The sequence below is a fragment of the Tachyglossus aculeatus genome, chromosome 6, assembly GCF_015852505.1.
Source record: "Tachyglossus aculeatus isolate mTacAcu1 chromosome 6, mTacAcu1.pri, whole genome shotgun sequence".
Classification (NCBI taxonomy): domain Eukaryota; kingdom Metazoa; phylum Chordata; class Mammalia; order Monotremata; family Tachyglossidae; genus Tachyglossus; species Tachyglossus aculeatus.
The window spans coordinates 48,790,711-48,812,582 of record NC_052071.1 but is presented as its reverse complement, the minus strand read 5'-3'; the positions used below and the strand labels follow the sequence as shown (position 1 = coordinate 48,812,582).

At 52.2% G+C, this 21,872-nt stretch overlaps 1 protein-coding gene across 3 annotated transcripts; it reads right to left on the bottom strand.

Moving 5' to 3' along the window:
- Positions 1-986: 986 nt before the first annotated feature.
- On the bottom strand, positions 987-21,831 carry TAF7L (TATA-box binding protein associated factor 7 like). 3 transcript variants are annotated; one of them, XM_038747925.1, is made up of 13 exons: positions 21,811-21,831; positions 14,425-14,490; positions 12,612-12,685; positions 12,249-12,327; positions 10,554-10,687; positions 9,658-9,784; positions 9,328-9,386; positions 7,110-7,182; positions 5,043-5,153; positions 4,373-4,564; positions 4,152-4,264; positions 1,899-1,958; positions 987-1,491 (listed from the first exon to the last, which is right to left on the bottom strand). In XM_038747925.1, exons 2-13 carry the CDS (start codon positions 14,435-14,437, stop codon positions 1,447-1,449), a joined length of 1,080 nt encoding a protein of 359 aa, XP_038603853.1. In that variant the 5' UTR covers positions 14,438-14,490; positions 21,811-21,831; the 3' UTR covers positions 987-1,446. The 3 variants fall into 3 exon arrangements, with proteins under 3 accessions (XP_038603853.1, XP_038603852.1, XP_038603855.1); XM_038747924.1 differs by lacking the exon at positions 21,811-21,831 and adding an exon at positions 21,713-21,801; XM_038747927.1 differs by lacking the exon at positions 21,811-21,831 and adding an exon at positions 15,961-15,980.
- Positions 21,832-21,872: the final 41 nt, after the last annotated feature.

Below are 21,872 nucleotides of genomic sequence, written 5' to 3'. Positions count from 1 at the left end.
AAATCCCATTTGGTTAATCCGGGGATTTTCTGCTCAACTCATTACAATGGCTCACTCTTGTCCTAGTCCTGCCTCTCCTCCTGGCATCCCCCCCAACACAGGCAGAGACATCCTCTGCGGTCATAATGCCCCCCGATCTCCCTACAGGACCCCAAAATCTGGTCTCCGTGCACTGAGGGCTCAGCGGCTGAAGGCTGAGAGCGGAAGCGGGGTCTGCGTACAAGGGACGGTACTCCGCTCGAAACAGTCTTTGGATCTGAAACACCACACTTCCATCGGGACCTTCCAGACCAAATCCGACCAGGGAAGGGCCAGCTCTTTAAACAGGAATCCGTTTTTCTCAACCTCCTCCCCGGCTGTGGGGAGGTGTAATTTTTGGCCGTAATAACAACAACAATAATAATAATGGTATTTGTTAAGTGCTTATTATATGCCAAACATTGTTCTAAGCGCTGGGGTAGATACAAGGTAATCAGGTTGTCATCATCATCATCATCATCAATCGTATTTATTGAGCGCTTACTATGTGCACAGCACTGTACCAAGCGCTTGGGAAGTACAAATTGTCCCATGTGGGACTCAGTCTTAATCCTCATTTCACAGGTGAGGTAACTGAGGCAGAGAAGTTAAGTGACTTGCCCAAGATCACACAACAGACAAGTGGTGCAGCCAGGATTAGAACCCACAACCTCTGGCTCTCAAGCCCGTGCTCTTGCCACTAAGCCACGCGCTTTTGGGGGGAGTTTTCCACGGCCCCTTTGGGAGCCCCGGTCCTTCTGCCTCCGTCCGCCCGTGCTCCCAGACCGCCCAGGACCGGGATAGGTCACCTTTATTTCCCACGGCAGGAATCAGCCGGTCCTGGGAATGGGCTGACAGCTCACCTGGAGGGAGGGAGACGCTCCTACTAGACAGATGAGGGTGAGGCTACAACGCTTGCCCGTGGGCCACACAGCCTCAGGGCTATAATTTCACCCGGGGAAGATTCATCCATTCAATTGTATTTATTAAGCGCTTACTGTGTGCAAGGCACTGTACTAAGCACCTGGGAGAGTACGATAAAAGAACACATACGAGAGCTCACACGCAGCAGTGACGAGGGGCCTCAGGGTCGGAGATCCTCAGAGCGGTATAGAAGAAAACCGCTTTCACGTCAGGGCAGGGGACGGCGGGCTTCCTGACTGCCACCGATCTTCAGCCAGCCGTCGCCCCCGGCTCCGCCCCGGACTCCGGACGCCATTCCCGCTCTCGCCCGTGAGGCAGGGACACGTAAGAGTCCCAGAAGGAGGCTTCGGCTGGGGACAGCTGAGGCCCGGAAAGCGCAGCTAGGCCGACCGCTGCGGGCCGGTCGGTAGTGGTGGCGCGGAGCTGGTCTGAGGGTGACGCGCTTGCCGGTTTGCGGTCTGTGTCGGCACCGTTGGCTGGCAGCTGGGGGGCAGGGGCCGGGTCTCACTTCTCCAGGAGGGAATCCATCTGTTCCTGCAGGGAGCTGAGCTGTGGGCAGAAGGCAGAGGGGCACGAGCCATGAACTCAGACCGAACCGGTCGCAGGCCGGAGAGAGGGCTGGGATGACTTCTCTCTCACAGGGCGACCGGGGGGCCTCTCTCTGCTGGGGGAAGCCGGATGAGGAAGGGCCGTGTGGCCCCAGGACCGGGTGGATGGGGGCACGACTCACGCCGGATCGGGGCTGAAGGGCCCGTGCGGCCAACGCTCCAGGGGGCTGAGAGCCCAGCCACTCCCAGGCTTGGCTACCACCCGGTCCCAACTTGAGGGAAGGCAGGCGAGTCCGGCCCCAGGGGAGTAAGCAGGGGGAGGGGGGGCAGGCAGGCAGCAAGCTGGGGACAGGAGACCGGGGCTCTGCCCTGCATTTTCCAGGCCAATTAAAGAGGCACAGTCCTCACCTGCTGCTTCTCTCGCTCTTCCTGTTGCTTATGCTCGTCCAGCACGGCCTGAAGTCGAGTCTGGGAAAAACAACAGCCCGGAAAATGCCTGCTGAGCCTCTGGGAGGGGCTGGGGGCAGGCCAAGGAGGGGAACAGCTCCTGGGGCAAAACACAGCAACAGCAAAGAACCCTCCCAGGTGAGAAGCAGTGTGGCCTAAGTGGGAAGAGCCCAGGACGGGTAAGCAGGAAACCTGGGCTCTGATTCCGGCTCCGCCCTTTCCCTGCCACGGGCAAGACGTTTTGCTCCTCTGGACTGATTTCCCCCCTCTGTAAAATCGGGATGAAAACCCCCTGTGTTTCATCTTAGACTGAGCCCCACAACCCACAGGGCCTGGATCTGATTTGACTCTAACGAATACAACCACTTAACAAATATCCGAATTAGCATTAGGTGGCCGAAAGAGAAGCAGTGTGGCCTAATGGATAGAACCGGGGCCTGGAAGTGAGAAGGACCTGGGTTCTAATCCTGACTCCTAATCCTAATCCCCCTTCTAGACTGTGAGCCCACTGTTGGGTAGGGACCGTCTCTATATGTTGCCAACTTGTACTTCCCAAGCGCTTAGTACAGTGCTCTGCACACAGTAAGCGCTCAATAAATATGATTGAATGAATGAATGAATGACCCCACCGCTTGTCTGCTGTGTGAACTCAAGCAAGTCACTGCACTTCTCTGGGCTGCAGTCCCTTCATCTTTAAAATGGGGGTTAAGACAGGAAGTGAGAAGGACCTGGTTTCTAATCCTGACTCCACCGCTTGTCTGCTGTGTGAACTCAAGCAAGTCACTTCACTTCTCTGGGCTGCAGTCCCTTCATCTTTAAAATGGGGGTTAAGACTGGAAGTGAGAAGGACCTGCTTTCTAATCCTGACTCCACCGCTTGTCTGCTGTGTGAACTCAAGCAAGTCACTTCACTTCTCTGGGCCGCAGTCCCTTCATCTTTAAAATGGGGGTTAAGACTGAAAGCCCCACGTGGGACATGGATTGTGTCCGACCAGATTAGCATGTAATAATAACAGTGGCATTTGTTAAGTGCTTACTATGAGCCAGGCACCGTGCTTAGTACAGTGCCTGGCACATCATAGGTGCTTAACGACTCCCATTAAAAAAAAAAAAGACACTCCAGGGCCTGCAGTGTCAGCACACGCCCCTCTTAACTATTTCCTAACCCACAGCTGGTCCGAGGCCTTGCGGGATCACTAGCTGATGGAGGCCGCTTGGCAGATGAGGCTGTGAGCTCCCTGACTCCTCGGGCCCCCGAATGCCACGTGGTTCCCGGCTCGAAAGCACCACGCGGGAGATGCGTGGTAGGTATAAATCCGCGGTAAGTGAAAATCCGCCGGGCCGGATCCCGGCCCTCAGAGATGTCCCCACGGCAGCCAAACATAAGGAGGAAGGCGGCCGCCTCGGACGCGAGCCATGTTCCATCTGTTCCTGCTGTGTCCCTCAGAGCATCTGCTGGAAGGAAGGTTTCCCAGCGTGGCTCGGTGGAAAGAGCCCGGGCTTGGGAGTCAGAGGTCATGGGTTCTAATCCCGGCTCCGCCGCTTGTCAGCTGTGTGACTTGGGGCAAGTCACTTCACTTCTCTGGGCCTGTTACCTCCTCTGGAAAATGGGGATTAAGACTGTGAGCCCCACGTGGGACAACCTGATCACCTTGTATCCTCTCCCCAGTGCTTAGCAGTGCTTTGCACATAGTAAGTGCTTAACAAATGTCACCATTATTATTATTATTATTATTACTGTGCCTTTTGTCCCCGTGCTGGACAGGCTGTACGTAGTAAAGATGCTATCGACCCAGTGGGAGACAGCACGGTAATAAACTGGTAATGACGTGGCCCGGTGGCTTCCTGTAATCACTGCATTCCGACGCACCTGCCTTCAGCGGGATCCCACTCCACAAAATCAGAAAAATGTGAACTCTTCAAATTCTCACAGGTGCTGACCACAGCGAACCAGAAGAAGCTTCTGATGACCCCGGGTCTGCCCGGGAAGGGGGACGGTGCGGGTAAGAGCCATGAACGAAAGGGTCGCCTGTCTTCTCACCCTTGCGGATAACAGATCTCCTTGCGCAGGGTGGGCCTCCTGGTTGAGGGTGCTGCAGACGGCTTGGTTTTGTGACCGTGCTGGCCGCCGCTACCCAGGAGGGCAGGCAAGTAGGGGCCCGGGGTTAGGGGGAAGGGTGGGAGGGCATGGCCTGTGAGGGAGGCCTCGACTCACCTTGAGGGCCAGGTTTTCCACCTTCATGATGAGGTCCTCCTGGCGTTTCGCCCTCTCCTGCGTCTCCTGCAGCTTACCCTTCAGGGTCTCGATCTGCTTCTGAATGCCCATTACTGAGAAAGCGACAGAGGCTGTGAGCCGGGCACCCCTTCCCGGCCCTGGCGGAAGCGGAGTCCTGGGCCGCCCCCCTTGACGTCCCCCCTCCGGCTCGGGGGACTCGCCTATCTGATTGGCTCCCTCGTTTTCCGGGTGCTGCTGGCCGTCCGGCTGGCTCAGCTTGTCCTGGAGCTGCCTCTCCAGGTCCTCCTCCGTGTCGATGATGTTGATGTCTTCGTCGTCGTGGTGATCCCGCTCGTCTTCATCGTCGCTGCTGCTGCTGATGTCGTTAAATATCTCCCGCAGCTCGTCGTGCTCTGGGAGGCCCGACAGGGAGCTGAGGCCTCTTGACCGTCCTGACCACAGTCCCGCTGCCGCCACGGCCCGGCTTCCCTCACGCCTACAGCGACCGCCCGCCCGTCCGCCCTCCGGGAATGCCAGTGGACGCGGCAGCCCAGAGCTCTGCCTCAAAAGGGGTGAGGCTGGGTTCAGAGCCTGGATTAATCGGGGGGGACATGGACGGTTTCTGCAGATTCCCTGGACACGCTCAGGGAGCGGACTCAGGGAGGCCTTGGACCCAGTGGGCGGGCTGTGTGCCTCCTGGAGTCCCCAACTGAGCCCTGGCCAAACTCTCAGGAGTCCCACCGGTGAAGAATCCCGGGGTGGAGACATGCCAGGAGTGGACACGGAGCGGGAGGTGGGCTAACACAGAGGTCCGGGAGTCCCCCTGCAAACTGCCAACCGCCCTGTCCCACTGCCCACAGCATCCTCCCTCCCCGCGGCCCCCCTACCCACCCGAAGAGCCGTGGCCCTGCTTGTGGCCAGACAGCCCCGGAGAGGAGATGTCCGTGAGCGAGCCGTGGTTCTCCGCTTCCTTCGTTTCGTCTTCGGCGATGACCTCCCAGCCTGCGAACGGGGCCCAGAGTCGAGGAAAAACCAGAGACGAGGTCGAGGGCGCGGCCCGGAGGCTCCCGAGGAGGAGGCTTTCTGGCTTCGGGGCCGGCTGGCCAGTCAGTAAGTCAGATGGACGGACGGATGGATGGTTAGCCAGCAGACAGTCAGGCAGGCAGACTGACAGTCCCCGGCACTGACTGGGGCCCCGAGTGCAGAGAACTGCAGAGGACTACAAAGAAAGGGCGCTGGCCCTCCAGAAGCTGATGGTCTTGCGTGAGGAGTACAGGGGGCAGGCCCGACCCAGATATTCCACAGACCTACAGCAGCCGTGCGCGGGGCCTACCACCATCTCTTACCGCCCTGACACAGCCGGGGGGAACGGCGAGGACCCGGAGGGGCCAGAGTCTGGGGAGGCTAACCTTAGGCTTCCTGGAGGAAGTGGCCTTTGGGGTGAGCTCCGAAGGAGGACAGAGCCCCCGGCCCCCAACTGCCTGGATCATTAGGTTGGGTAGGCGTCCCGATCCACTCGGCAGGGAGGGCGGCAGGAGAAATGCAGTGACCTAGGACTCGGAGGACCCGGGTCCTAATGTTGCCAACTTAATAATAATAATAATGGCATTTATTAAGCGCTTACTATGCGCAAAGCACTGTTCAAAGCTCTGGGCAAGTTACAAGGTGATCAGGTAGCCCCACGGGGGGCTCACAGTATTCATCCCCATTTTACAGATGAGGTAACTGAGGCCCAGAGAAGTGAAGTGACTTGCCCAAAGTCACACAGCTGGTAACTGGCAGAGCCGGGATTTGAACCCACGACCTCCGACTCCAAAGCCCGTGCTCTTTCCACTGAGCCACGCTGATTCTCTGAGTACATTCTTCGCTTGTCCTTCCCAAGCCCTTAGTACAGTGCTCTGCACATAGTAAGCGCTCAATAAATACGATGGAATGAATGAACTCTTTACTTGTACATATTTATTCTGTTTACTTCATTTTGTTAATATGTTTTGTTCTGTTGTCTGTCTCCCCCTTCTAGCCTGTGAGCCCGCTGCTGGGTAGGGACCGTCTCTAGATGTTGCCAACTTGGACTTCCCAAGTGCTTAGTACAGTGCTCTGCACACAGTAGGCGCTCAATAAATACAATTGAATGAATGAATGAATAATCCCGGCTCTGCCACTTGCCCGCTGTGTGACTTTGGGCAAGTCACTTAACTTCTCTGTGCCTGTTGCAACTGCAAAATAGGGATTCAGTACCTGTCCTGCCTCCTACTTGACTGGGAGCCCCGTGTGGGATAGGGATGCATATCTGGCCTGGTCCCCTTGTATAATAACGATGGTGTTTGTTAAGTGCTTACTACATGCCAGGCACTGTATTAAGCGCTGTATCTACCTCAGCATGTAGACCGGTGCTTGCCATATAATAATACTACCACTACTGCTAATAATAATAATGATATCTGTTAAGTGCTTACTATGTGCCAAGCACTGTACTGGGCGCTGGGGTGGATACAAACAAATCGTGTCGAACACAGTCCCTGTCCCGTGAGAGGCTCACAGACTCAGTCCCTATTTTCCCGATGAGGGAACTGAGGCACAGAGAAGTGACTTCCCCAAGGTCACAAAGCAGACAAGAGGTGGAGCCGGGATAGACTAGTGCTCCATCCATTCATTCATTCAATCGTATTTACGGAGCGCTTACTGCGTGCAGAGCACTGTACTAAGCGTCCACTGCGCTGTACTGTACTTGAATACCATTCAAAAAAAAAAAAAAAAGGATGCTTTCTCAGGTGGGCACTTGCAGCTGGCCAAGCCTGGGACCGAAAGCCCTGGCTTCCAGGGATGTGCCCCATCCTGAAAGACGGAGCCAGAGAGAGCCTGGGGCCCAGCTGGGGTTAAAGGTCAGGCCCGGGGTAATGCTCGGACCCCAACGGACGCTCCGGGGGGGGGGGGCCCTCTTTGGAGGGAAAAGGATACGGACGCTGACGGCTTCGGCGTCGGTGCTCAGCAGTCGCTTCACTTCCTTCTCCACGTCCGGAGATTCGATGTACTGCAGCAGGGACAGGACAGAGAAAAGAGTCAGGCTGGAAAAATGGCCCCAGGTCCGGGAAGGGCTCGTGATCCACGGAGCACAGCCCGGTTTGAATAATAATAACCATTACCAGCTATAACCATTCCAACTTGTACTTCCCAAGCGCTTAGTACAGTGCTCTGCACACGGTAAGCGCTCAATAAATACGACAATGAATGAATGACTGTGGTATTTGTTCAGCACCTGCTGTGTGCCAGGCACTGCACTAAGCACTGGGGTGAATGCGAGCAAATCGGGTAGGACACGGTCCCTGTCCCACATGGGGCTCACAGTCTCAATTCCCGTTTCATAGATGAGGGAACTGAGGCCCAGAGAATAACAACAGTAATAATAATGATGGTATTTGTTAAGCGCTTACTATGTGCCCAGCACTAAGTGCCGGGGTACATGCAAGGTAATCAGGTTGCCCACGTGGGGCTCACAGTCTTAATCCCCATTTGACAGATGAGGGAACTGAGGCCCAGAGAATAACAACAATAATAATGATGATGGTACTGAAGCGCTTACTATATGCCAAGCACTGGGGTATAATAATAATATTAATGATAATGATGGCATTTGTTAAGCACTGTGTGCAAAGCACTGCTCTAAGCGTTGGGGAGGATACAAGGTGATCAGGTTGCTCCATTTGGGGCTCGCAGTCTTAATCCCCATTTTACAGATGAGGTAACTGAGGCCCAGAGAATTGAAGTGACTTGCCCAAAGTCACACCGCTGACAATTGGCAGAGCCGGGATTTGAACCCATGACCTCTGACTCCAAAGCCCGGGCCCCTTCCAATGAGCCACGCGGCAAGGTAATCAGGTTGCCCATGTGGGGCTCACAGTCTTAATCCTCATTTGACAGATGAGGTAACTGAGGCCCAGAGAAGTGACCTGCCCAAAGTCACATGGCTGACAACATATATGTTGCCAACTTGTACTTCCCAAGCGCTTAGTACAGTGCTCTGCACACAGTAAGCGCTCAATAAATATGATTGATTGATTGATTGACAAGTGGTGGAGCCGGGATTAGAACCTCTGACGCCCAAGCCCGGGCTCTTTCCACTAAGCCACGCTGCTTCTCTAAGTGAATTGATTTGCCCGAGGTCACACGACAGACAAGTGGCAGAGCCAAAAATAGAACCCAAAGGCCTTCCCAGACTGAGCCCCCTCCTTCCTCTCCCCCTCCATCCCCCCCGCTTTACCTCCTTCCCTTCCCCACAGCACCTGTATATATGTTTGTACGCATTTATTACTCTATTTATTGATTGATTTTACTCGTACATATTCTATTGATTTCATTTTGTTACTATGTTTTGTTCTCTGTCTCCCCCTCCTAGACCGTGAGCCCACTGTTGGGTGGGGACCGTCTCTAGATGTTGCCACTTGGACTTCCCCAGTGCCGAGTCCAGGGCTCTGCACACAGTAAGCGCTCAATAAATACGATTGAACGAACCCACGACCTGCGATTCCCAGGCCCACGCTCTCTCCACTACGCCACGCTGCAGAAGGGCCGAGAAGGTGTGCAACCGAGCCTAGCCGGAGGCCGGGGGGTGCTGGGGGTGGGGAGGGGAGGAGGGTTTGGGAATAGATCGGGGACATGGGCTGGGAGAGGAGCGCTTTTGGAAAGGACTGAAGGTGGGGCGGGGAGAGGCGGGAGGGAACAGGGGCCCCGCACGTTTGGAAGCCGGAAGAATGGGGAGCGACGGGAGCGGCCGCATCCTTCTGACGCATGCTCTATCAATCAATCAATCGTATTTATTGAGCGCTTACTGTGTGCAGAGCACTGTACTAAGCGCTTGGGAAGTACGAGTTGGCAACATATAGAGACAGTCCCTACCCAACAATGGGCTCACAGTCTAAAAGGGGGAGACAGAGAACAAAACCAAACGTACTAAGAAAACAAAATAAATAGAATAGATATGTACAAATAAAATAAATAGAGTAATAAATATGTACAAACATATGTACATATATACATATATACAGGTGCTGTGGGCTCTATCCACTAGGCCACTCTGCTTCTCAGGGACCTCGGGGCTTTTGAGCCTGCACTCCGGCTAGGTGTCCAAACGGCCCCTCCGAGGCCCCGCCGGTGGACGGACAACCCCACGGTGACTCACCTTCTTCTTGGCTGTCTTCCTGAACCGCCGCTTTCTGACGTTCTTCAAGGGCAGCGTGACTGGAAGAAAACACACCGAGAGGGAGGGGACGACTGAGGAGGAAAGCCGGGAGATCGGACCCGGTCGGGTCGGGAGAAAAAACTGAACCGTGAGCCACCCTGCTGCGCGGCTGTTGGTGGGCGTGAGGGTACGGAGGGGGCCTAAGGATGAATGATGCAGTCGAAGCAGGGATTCATCCCGCTCCGGCTCGTCAGTCTGGCTTTGGCGGGGGACCCAAAGGGGCTCAGGAGACGGACGGGGCCGCCCGACACCCCGGTGCCTCCGACTCACTGCCGTGGTTCCAGGTGAACTTCTTCTCTCGGTCTTTGTCCTTCCTCTTGCTCGCTTTGGGGTCTGTGGTGGCCGCGGGCTCTTCCGGAGGAGGGTACAGCTCGCCGTCCACGGTGCACACCAGCATCTGGACAACCCGACGGACAGGGGAGCGGGGGCTGGGAAAAACCTGGACGCCAATCGCGCTCACCCCCCCACCCGCTGCCCCCTCCAAGCCTTCGGAGAAGTAGGGGCCCGGAGGCACTCTGGCTGTTCCCAAAACCGAGGTGCATCCCCGGTTAGTCAGAGACAAGGAGTGTACCTGTGAGGTAAACGGCTCCTGCCAATTGGAGTCACAAAGAATAGAAAAAACAACAGAGAAGCAGTGTGGCTTAGTGGATAGCGCCCAGGCCTGAGATTCAGAAGGAACCGGGTTCTAATCTCGGCTCCGCCACTGATCTTGGGCAACTTCTCCGTGCCTCAGCTCCCTTGTCTAAAAATGGGGATTAAGACTGTGAGTCCTATATGGGACAGAGACTGTGTCCAACCAATCTGATTAGGTCGTTATCTACCCCAGCGCTTAGAACAGCGGCTGGCACATAATGCCATAAAAAAAAAAGAAAAGCAACAACGGGGAGGACAAACAAGGGTCCGTCTTCAGCCCTGCGAAGGAGAGTCGCTGCAGGTGGCTGAAACCGCCGTCTCTACGTCCTAGCGAGGACAGGCTCTGGGAGCGGCAGCGGGAGGGAGGGAGGGAGAGATCCTGGGCTCTGCACAGAGTAAGCGCTCAATAAATATGATTGAATGAATGAACTGGAGTCCGTGAGGGCACAGAGCCCCGGGATGGCAGTCACAAGGCGGGGGTGAAGGGAGGCCCACTGTGGGGAACGGGGGCGGAATCGGGGGCTCGGGCCTACTTGGCAGATGTCTGCCGTCTTGTAGAAGGTCTTTTTATCGATGGTTTTCAGGCTGCCGATGCTGCAGGGCAGGTCCACCAGCTTGGCGGCTAACGGGACCCGGTCCACTCGGACGATCCCGTGACGCCCGTCCGCTGGAAACACACGAGGGCGGGAGGGATCACGGCCGAGGCCACGGAGCCTCCCGGGACCGACACACCGGGGGCCTGCTGGGAAACCTAACACAGCCCTTGAAAAGGACGGGCTCAGGCGGTCACCCCTCCAGGGCAGGCGGGAACAGGGGAGAAGCTGACCCCTTCCAACTACGGCCACTCTGCCCATCACAAGAGTGCTTCCTACCTAACGCTAGCTCAAGAAGGCGGGGGTGGAAGGGGGCGCGTGCATGCGTGTGTTTCCGATTCTGAACCTAACTGGAGAATAACCATCGTCCTATACCCAGAGAGTAATAATACGGCACTTTGTTTGTTTTTTTTCAAGTCACGCTGCCCTTGAAGTACGTCAGAAAGCGACGGTTCAGGAAGACAGCCGAGAAGAAGGTAAGTCACCGTGGGGTTGCCCGTCCGCCAGCGGGGCCTCGGAGGGGCCATTTGGGCACCTAGCTGGAGTGCAGACTCAAAACCCCTGAGGTCCCTGAGAAGCAGAGTGGCCTAGTGGATAGAGCACGGATCTTCTTATACCCAGAGAATAATGATTCGGCACTTTCAAAAGTATTTTCCCCATCAGTGACCTCATTTTATCCGCAAGAGAGGCAGGTATTACTCTCTTCACTCTGCCAACGAGGCACCTGAGGCCTATAGAGGCTAAGTGTCTTGCCCAGCATCACACAGCAGCAGGCCAGGGGCTGGAAGCCAGATCTCCTGGCTCCCGGCCTCCTGCTCTGCCCAGGAGCATTTGCTCCACGTTTGACAGGGGAGCTTAATGATTGAAGGGAAGTGGGGAGACAGAGACGGCCCCAAAGGGAGAGAAGGGATCTTCTCATCCGGCTGGCCTCCTGCACGCTTTCAGGGTCTGGGGGTCCAGGACAGGGAGAGGCCGAGAAGGGGGAGCGTGGAGGAAGAGGTGTGTGGGACTTGGGAAGCAGCAGGTGGCTTAGTGGAGAGAGGAAAGGTTTTGTAGTCAAGGTGCCTGGGTTTGAATCTCAACCTCCGCCACTTGCCTGCTGTGTGATCTTGGGCCAGTCACTGATCTCTGCCTCGGTTTCCTCATTGGAAAAATGGGAATTAAACTCATTTTCTTTCCCCCTTAGACTGGGAGCACTGAGACAGAAACTGTCTGATCTGATGGCACTGCGTGTACGTTCCCAATGCTTAGTATAGTAAACCATTTTAACCAATGCCACAACTCTTCTCATTCCTCTGAGTCCAAGGACAAGACTTCAGATAGTTCTCTGGCCCAGGACACCGGCTCCTCCCCGGGGCGGGGGAGAGCCACACGTGTGGGTTTCTCCACAACGCCCAGACTTGCTCCCTAAGCTCTCAAGCGACTCAATCCCAGTGCCCCGTCACCACCCACCCCACCGCTCCAGCTTCCCGTTTTTCCCAGGAAGCAGAGTCTTCCTACCCACAGTGCAGCTCAGTGGTCAACCGGTCCTTTGGGCCGGGGATCACGCCGCCACCACCCCACCTCCCCGCCCCACCCCGGCTCCAGCCGGGGTCGCGAGGGACCCGGGGAGGTTGGCAGCGTCTGCCTACTCACGGTGCAGCTCGATGGTCACTCGGTCCCTCGGGCTGACGCTGGCGGACTGCACCGCCCTGCGCACCGTGGCGGCCCACTCCTGCGAGGCAGACGGAGGGGTGGGTGGACCAGGCCAAGGGGCAGGCCAAAGCCCCCCGAGGCCTCTGGCCTGGGGCGCATTTCTGCGGGCTCCCGCATTAGCTCCTTCCAGAGGGAGCCAGGAAGGGCACTGCTCGCCCGAGGGGCGCAGCGCGCCAACGATGCCACCCCAGGTATCTGTGGGTGGCATCGATCGGGGTGAACGTTGGGAGACGGGAAAGCCCCTCCACGAGTTCTGTCGCTGCCTCTGACCGCAGCCTCTCGCCGCCGGGAAGGGCTGCTTACCGAAGGCAGGCGCAGTATATACTGGCTCTCCAGCTCATGGGGGGCGTCGTCCTTGCTCTTGCTCATCTTTTGCTCTTGAGTGCCAAACACCAGACAGACGGACAGACAGTCACCGCTCGGCCCCATTGCTGACGCCTCCCCCCTGGGCCGACGCTTAGGTAGGTGCGTGCGAGATATGCCAACCCCCGGGGAGCATCTCGGCACGGGCTGGGCAAACCCTCCCTCATCCCAACCATCCCACCCGTCCCCTTTCAGTCACTGCCCCGGCGAGACGAGAAAGGGCTCGAGGATCAGGCGTCGATCTCTGTCGAAATGAACCCTTAAGTGTCTAATGTCCGTAATGGCGACACCGCTTTTTTCAGCGGGCTCCAAGGAGATCCGCCGCTCTGCAGTTCCCCGACTGCAGAGCGCTCCTCCGTCGGAAGAATTGAAGGGTGAAAAAAACCAAAAAGAGGAACGCCAACGGGAGCCTGAAATCAACCCCAATCGACAAGACCCCCCCTTGACTGCGGAAAACCTTGCGGCCCAGTTCAGGACGGAGAGGAGCACCTCACCTAGCTGGCGGAGCTTGGGTGAGAAGGTACGCTGGGGGGCAGAGGGGTACTCGGGGCAAGTTGTGACACCTTCTGACCAACCGTCTAAGCGGGTGGCCCGTTAAGAGCAGTCGGTCCAAGTCTTGGGAGAAGGCAGAAATGAAAGATTGGTCCTCTGGGCTTTCCAAAATGACAAGTCCCAGAGATGGAGGGGGCACCGGGCCCCGCCGGCAGCCGGACGACGGGCCCAGAGCGGACAACTGAGTGAGCGGGTGACCGGCCACAATGGCATTTTACCGGGCACCCCGTGGCTTCTACCTCGATGGCACTCGGTCACGCCGCTCAGTACGGTGCTCCGCATTGCTGACTAAATGAACTGATCAGCGTTACTGGGTTTTTTTAATGGCATTTGTACAGTGCTTATGACGTGTCAAACACTGTTAATCAGGTCAGACCCAATCCCTGTCCCGCATGGGGCTCACAGTCCAGTAGGAGGGAGAACAAGTACTGAATCCCCATTGTACTGTGGAGGAAGCTGAGGCCAGAGAAGTCAAGTGACTTATCCAAGATCACACAGCAAGTAACTGGCAAGGCTGGGATAAGAACCCAGGTCCTCTGTCCGCTGGGTCATTCTGCTTCCGATGCCACTTCGTCCGTCGGCCAACTGGGCTTCAGGGCCCTCATGCCCAATCAATCAATCAATCAATCATATTTATTGAGCGCTTACTGTGTGCAGAGCACTGTACTAAGCGCTTAGGCGTGAGGCCTAGCTTTTCCCAGGCTCCTTACTCTGTTCCCTGCCTGCTGTGTGACCTGGGGCAAGTCACTTCACTTCTCTGCGCCTCACCTGTAAAATGGAAATTAAATACCTATTCTCCCTTATAATAATAATGGCATTTGTTAAGAGCTTACTATGTGCAAAGCACTGTTCTAAGCGCTGGACTGTGAACCCCATGTAGGACACGGACTGTGTCCAACCTGATTCATTTGTATCTGCCCCTACCTCGGTACAGTGTTTGGCACACAGTGTTTAAAAATACTATTAATATTATTGTTCTAAATTCGATTCTCCCACAAGGAAATGAGGCTAAAGAGAATGAACATGGACATATGAGGGTTCGATTTTCCTGGCTATAATTTCAGCTCCCCATGTTGGCTTGGCAAACGTGACAAAATACAAACAGCGTAGGGAGTTTTGGCAATTTGTGACAGCTTTTTCTCCCAGAGGAAAAGAGAGAACGAGACCCCGATACCAGAGAGAAAATAAACAGATGTATTACTTGTGATCGTCATGTCTCCTCTTCTTGCTTCACCGAAGGATTAAAAATGCTTCAATCACCCCAAAGCTAAACATAAATGTAAAAGGAAAAAAAAAAAAGTCAGCTGGGAGATATAAATGAAGCAACAACTGGGGGATGGAGAGCATTCTCAAATGAAATCCAGAGTAACCCTGATGGATGACGGTCAAACTCCCACAAAGTGCGGCTCTATCATACCTAAAGAGCAGAGAAGCCGGCCCATTGAGAAGTAGTAGCTAAGAGTATTGATATTATTATTATTATTATTTGCAATAATAATAATTGTGGTGTTTAAGTGCTAAGCACTGGAGTTGATGCGATAGCAGCAAGTTGCCTTGCAGACCAATTTTGAAAGGATTTTGGTTGTTTCCCTCTAGATTTTATGCTCTTTATGGGCAAGGATCGCGACTACCAGCTCTGTTGTACATTGTACTCTCCCAAGCACTTAGCACAGTGCTCCGCACGCAGTGAGTGCTCAGTACATACCATAAATCTATTCCCTCATTCCCAGGCTTGTTATCAGCCGTCTGACGCGGGCCTGTATTTCCTCTTCGCTCTCCTCTCCTCTTCCCTGGCCATTTCCAAGCTTTGTGCCATTTAGACTGTGAGCCCACTGTTGGGTAGGGACTGTCTCTATATGTTGCCAACTTGTACTTCCCAAGCGCTTAGAACAGTGCTCTGCACACAGTAAGCGCTCAATAAATGCGATTGATGATGATGATGAGTGGGAGAAGAGGAAAGGAGGGCTTAGTCAAGATGGGCCTTCGGTATTCGTTCATTCAACCGTATTTACTGAGCGCTTACTGTGTGCAGAGCACTGTACTGGGCGCCTGGAAAGTACAAATCGGCAACAAATAGAGACGGTCCCTCCCTAACAACGGGCTCCCGGTCTAGAAGGGGGAGACAAGCGGCAATACATAGTAAGCGCTTAACAAACGCCATCATTATTATTACCATCAAAATAAACAGAATTATAGCTATATACTAATCAATAATGAAATAAATAGAAAAATATGTACAAGTATAAACCAGTGTTGTGGGGCAATGGGGAGGGGAGGAGGAGCAGAGGAAAAGGGGGGTTCAGTCTGGGAAGACCTCCTGGAGGAGGTGAGGTTTTGTCCTGACAGGGTTGTCATCATCATCAATCGTATTTATTGAGTGCTTACTATGTGCAGAGCACTGTACTAAGCGCTTGGGAAGTACAAATGGGCAACATATAGAGACAGTCCCTACCCAACAGGTTGTAGCTCGCTCAGCTTTTAGCACGGTGGTTGGCACGTGGTAAGCGTTTGGCATTCATCCATTCGATCGTATTTATTGAGCGCTTACTGTGGCAAACGTCCTCAATAATCATAATGATGGTGGCATTTGTTAAGCGCCTACTATGTGCCAAGGACTGTGCTAAGCTTGACGGTTCTGGATTTACCCCAGTGCTTGGCACAGACGAAACCCTTAACAAATACCATTATTATTACTGTCATTATTACAGGCCTTCATCAGTCAACAACTGTGACTCACTGGAGAAGCGGCGTGGCTCGGTGGAAAGAGCCCGGGCTTTGGAGTCAGAGGTCAGGGGTTCAAATCCCGCCTCCGCCAGTTGCCAGCTGTGTGACTTTGGGCAAGCCACTTCACTTCTCTGAGCCTCAGTTCCCTCACCTGTAAAATGGGGATGAAGACTGGGAGTCCCCCATGGGACAACCTGATCACCTTGTAACCTCCCCTGTGCTCTAGAACAGTGCTTTGCACAAAGTAAGTGCTTAATACGTGGCTCAGTGGAAAGGAGCCCGGGCTTTGGAGTCAGAGGTCATGGGTTCAAATCCCAGCTCCGCCAGTTGCCAGCTGTGTGATTTTGGGCAAGTCACATCTCTGGGCCTCAGTTACTTCATCTGTAAAATGGGGATAAAGACTGTGAGCCTCCCGTGGGACAACCTGATCACCCTGTAACCTCCCCAGCGCTTAGAACAGTGCTTTGTACATAGTAAGCGCTTAATAAATGCCATCATTATCAGCACTTGGAACAGTGCTCTGCAGATAGTAAGCGCTTAATAAATGCCATCATAATTATTAACAAATGCCATCATTATTATTAGTCTAGACTGTGAGCCCCAAGTGGGACAACCTGATCACCTTGTAACCTCCCCAGTGCTTAGAACAGTGCTTTGCACATAGTAAGCGCTTAATAAATGCCGTCATTATCAGCTCTTAGAACAGTGCTCTGCACATAGTAAGCGCTTAATAAATGCCATCAGCGCTTAGAACAGTGCTTTGCACATAGTAAACGCTTAATAAAAGCCATCATTATTATTATTCTAGACTGTGAGCCCCCCACCCCCACCCCCCCGTGGGACAACCTGATCACCCTGTAACCTCCCTGGCGCTTAGAACAGTGCTTTGCACATAGTAAGCGCTTAATAAATGCCATCATTATCAGCGCTTAAAACAGTGCTTTGCACATAGTAAGCGCTTAATAAATGTCATCATTATTATTATTCTAGACTGTGAGCCCGCTGCGGGCAGGGATTCTCTGCGGCTGAATTGTACTTCCCAAGTGCTTAGTACAGTGCTCCGCACACATTCATTCATTCAATCGTATTTATTGAGCGCTTATTGCACTGTACTAAGCGCTTGGGAAGTCCAAGTTGGCAACATATAGAGACGGTCCCTACCCAACAGTGGGCTCACAGTCTAGAAGATTGCTGTCAGCTGTGTGACTCTGGGCAAGTCACTTAACTTCTTTGTGCCTCAGTTCCCTCATCTGGAAAATGGGGATTAAAATTGTGTGAGCCCCCCCGTGGGACAACCTGAACACCCTGTAACCTCCCCAGTGCTTAGAACAGTGCTTGGCACATAGTAAGCGCTTAACAAATACCAACAACAACAACAAAATTGAATGAATGAATGAAGGTGATGAGGTTGCCCCTCCCCAGCGCTTAGAACAGTGCCTGGCACATAGTAAGCACTTAACAAATACCAACAACAACAACAAAAAATTGAATGAATGAATGAATGAAGGTGATGAGGTTGCCCCTCCCCAGCGCTTAGAACAGTGCTTGGCACATAGTAAGCGCTTAACAAATACCAACAACAACAACAACAAATTGAATGAATGAATGAAGGTGATGAGGTTGCCCCTCCCCAGCTCTTAGAACACAGTAAGCGCTTAACAAATAGCAACAACAAAAAATTGAAAGAATGAATGAATGAAGGTGATGAGGTTGCCCCTCCCCAGCGCTTAGAACAGTGCTTGGCACATAGTAAGCGCTTAACAAATACCAACAACAACAACAACAAAATGAATGAATGAATGAAGGTGATGAAGTTGCCCCTCCCCAGCGCTTAGAACAGTGCTTGGCACATAGTAAGCGCTTAACAAATACCAACAACAACAACAAAAGGAATGAATGAATGAATGAAGGTCATGAAGTTGCCCCTCCCCAGCGCTTAGAACAGTGCTTGGCACATAGTAAGTGCTTAACAACTACCAACAACAGCAAAATGAATGAATGAATGAATGAAGGTGATGAGGTTGCCCCTCCCCAGCGCTTAGAACAGTGCCTGGCACATAGTAAGCGCTTAAATACCAACAACAACAAAAAAAATTGAATGAATGAATGAATGAAGGTGATGAGGTTGCCCCTCCCCAGCACCTAGAACAGTGCTTGGCACATAGTAAGCGCTTAACAAATACCACCACCAACAACAAAAGGAATGAATGAATGAATGAAGGTGATGAGGTTGCCCCTCCACAGCGCTCAGAACAGTGCTTGGCACATAGTAAGCGCTTAACAAATACTACCAACAACAAAAATTGAATGAATGAATGAAGGTGATGAGGTTGCCCCCTCCCCAGAGCTTAGAACAGTGCTTGGCACACAGTAAGCGCTTAACAAATACCAACAACAACAACAAAAGGAATGAATGAATGAATGAAGGTGATGAGGTTGCCCCTCCACAGCGCTCAGAACAGTGCTTGGCACATAGTAAGCGCTTAAATACCAACAACAAAAAAATTGAACGAATGAATGAAGGTGATGAGGTTGCCCCTCCACAGCGCTGAGAACAGTTTTTGGCACATAGTAAGCGCTTAACAAATACCAGCAACAACAAAAATTGAATGAATGAATGAAGGTGATGAGATTGCCCCTCCCCAGCGCTCAGAACAGTGCCTGGCACATAGTAAGCGCTTAAATACCAACGACAACAAAAAAATTGAATGAATGAATGAATGTGATGAGGTTGCCCCTCCCCAGCTCTTAGAACACAGTAAGCGCTTAACAAATAGCAACAACAAAAAATTGAAAGAATGAATGAATGAAGGTGATGAGGTTGCCCCTCTCCAGCGCTTAGAACAGGGCTTGGCACATAGTAAGTGCTTAACAAATACCAACAACAACAGAATGAATGAATGAATGAATGAATGAAGGTGATGAGGTGGCCCCTCCCAGTGCTTAGAACAACGCTTGGCACATAGTAAGCGCTTAACAAATACCAGCAACAACAAAAATTGAATGAATGAATGAAGGTGATGAGATTGCCCCTCCCCAGTGCTCAGAACAGTGCCTGGCACATAGTAAGCGCTTAAAAACCAACGACAACAAAAAATTGAATGAATGAATGAATGAAAGTGATGAGGTTGCCCCTCCCCAGTGCTTAGAACATAGTAATCGCTTAACAGATACCAACAACAAAAAATTGAAGGAATGAATGAATGAATGAAGGTGATGAGGTTGCCCCTCCCCAGCGCTTAGAACAGCGCTTGGCACATAGTAAGCGCTTAACTACCAACAACAACAAAAGGAATGAATGAATGAATGAATGAAGGTGATGAGGTGGCCCCTCCCAGTGCTTAGAACAACGCTTGGCACATAGTAAGCGCTTAACAGATACCAATAACAACAAAATGAATGAATGAATGAAGGTGATGAAGTTGCCCCTCCCCAGCGCTTAGAACAGTGCCTGGCACATAGTAAGCGCTTAAATGCCAACAACAACAAAAAAATTGAATGAATGAATGAATGAAGGTGATGAGGTTGCCCCTCCCCAGTGCTTAGAACATAGTAATCGCTTAACAGATACCAACAACAAAAAATTGAAGGAATGAATGAATGAATGAAGGTGATGAGGTTGCCCCTCCCCAGCGCTTAGAACAGCGCTTGGCACATAGTAAGCGCTTAACAAATACCACCACCAACAACAAAAGGAATGAATGAATGAATGAAGGTGATGAGGTGGCCCCTCCCAGCGCTTGGAACAGTGCTTGGCACATAGTAAGCGCTTAACAAATACCACCAACAACAAAATGAATGAATGAATGAATGAAGGTGATGAGGCTGCCCCTCCCCAGCGCTTAGAACAGTGCCTGGCACATAGTAAGCGCTTAAATGCCAACAACAACAAAAAAATTGAATGAATGAATGAATGAAGGTGATGAGGTTGCCCCTCCCCAGTGCTTAGAACATAGTAATCGCTTAACAGATACCAACAACAAAAAATTGAAAGAATGAATGAATGAATGAAGGTGATGAGGTTGCCCCTCCCCAGCGCTTAGAACAGCGCTTGGCACATAGTAAGCGCTTAACAACTACCAACAACAACAAAAGGAATGAATGAATGAATGAATGAAGGTGATGAGGTGGCCCCTCCCAGTGCTTAGAACAACGCTTGGCACATAGTAAGCGCTTAACAGATACCGATAACAACAAAATGAATGAATGAATGAATGAAGGTGATGAAGTTGCCCCACCCCAGCGCTTAGAACAGTGCCTGGCACATAGTAAGCGCTTAAATGCCAACAACAACAAAAAAATTGAATGAATGAATGAATGAAGGTGATGAGGTTGCCCCTCCCCAGTGCTTAGAACATAGTAATCGCTTAACAGATACCAACAACAAAAAATTGAAGGAATGAATGAATGAATGAAGGTGATGAGGTTGCCCCTCCCCAGCGCTTAGAACAGCGCTTGGCACATAGTAAGCGCTTAACAAATACCAACAACAACAAAAGGAATGAATGAATGAATGAATGAATGAAGGTGATGAGGTGGCCCCTCCCAGTGCTTAGAACAACGCTTGGCACATAGTAAGCGCTTAACAGATACCAATAACAACAAAATGAATGAATGAATGAATGAAGGTGATGAAGTTGCCCCTCCCCAGCGCTTAGAACAGTGCCTGGCACATAGTAAGCGCTTAAATGCCAACAACAACAAAAAAATTGAATGAATGAATGAATGAAGGTGATGAGGTTGCCCCTCCCCAGTGCCTAGAACATAGTAATCGCTTAACAGATACCAACAACAAAAAATTGAAGGAATGAATGAATGAATGAAGGTGATGAGGTTGCCCCTCCCCAGCGCTTAGAACAGCGCTTGGCACATAGTAAGCGCTTAACAAATACCAACAACAACAAAAGGAATGAATGAATGAATTAATGAAGGTGATGAGGTGGCCCCTCCCAGTGCTTAGAACAACGCTTGGCACATAGTAAGCGCTTAACAGATACCGATAACAACAAAATGAATGAATGAATGAATGAAGGTGATGAAGTTGCCCCTCCCCAGCGCTTAGAACAGTGCCTGGCACATAGTAAGCGCTTAAATGCCAACAACAACAAAAGAATTGAATGAATGAATGAATGAATGAAGGTGATGAGGTTGCCCCTCCCCAGTGCTTAGAACATAGTAATCGCTTAACAGATACCAACAACAAAAAATTGAAGGAATGAATGAATGAATGAAGGTGATGAGGTTGCCCCTCCCCAGCGCTTAGAACAGCGCTTGGCACATAGTAAGCGCTTAACAAATACCACCACCACCAACAAAAGGAATGAATGAATGAAGGTGATGAGGTGGCCCCTCCCAGCGCTTGGAACAGTGCTTGGCACATAGTAAGCGCTTAACAAACACCACCAACAACAAAATGAATGAATGAATGAATGAAGGTGATGAGGCTGCCCCTCCCCAGCGCTTAGAACAGTGCCTGGCACATAGTAAGCGCTTAAATGCCAACAACAACAAAAAAATTGAATGAATGAATGAATGAAGGTGATGAGGTTGCCCCTCCCCAGCGCTTAGAACAGGGCTTGGCACATACTAAGCGCTTAACCAATACCAACAACAACCGAATGAATGAATGAATGAAAATGAATGAATGAATGAAGGTGATGAGGTCCCGCCCCCCCCAACATGGAGGGGCAGGTCTGGCCCTGTCCCTGCTGCCGCCCTCGCTCCGCACCCGGGAATTCCCCCTGGAATACGACTGATTGACTGACCCATCGACTGGCCGATCGATCGATCGATCGATCGATCGACGGATATCGACGAATGGCCGTCTGCCAGTCCCGCCCTCCGGCCCTCAGGGCGCGCTCACCACACGGGCGACGGCGGAGGCTCCGGAAGTCTGCGCGCCGGAACCGGAAGTGGGGGGATCCC

Bases quoted from the DNA above. Each gene is read 5' to 3' on its own strand.
- TAF7L (XM_038747925.1), bottom strand. The intron at 9,785-10,553 runs GTAGGCCCGAGC...CGGGTTGTCCAG, and splicing joins AGACGGCAGACATCTGCCAA to ATGCTGGTGTGCACCGTGGA. The intron at 1,959-4,151 runs GTGAGTCGAGGC...TGTTTTTCCCAG, and splicing joins TGGAAAACCTGGCCCTCAAG to ACTCGACTTCAGGCCGTGCT.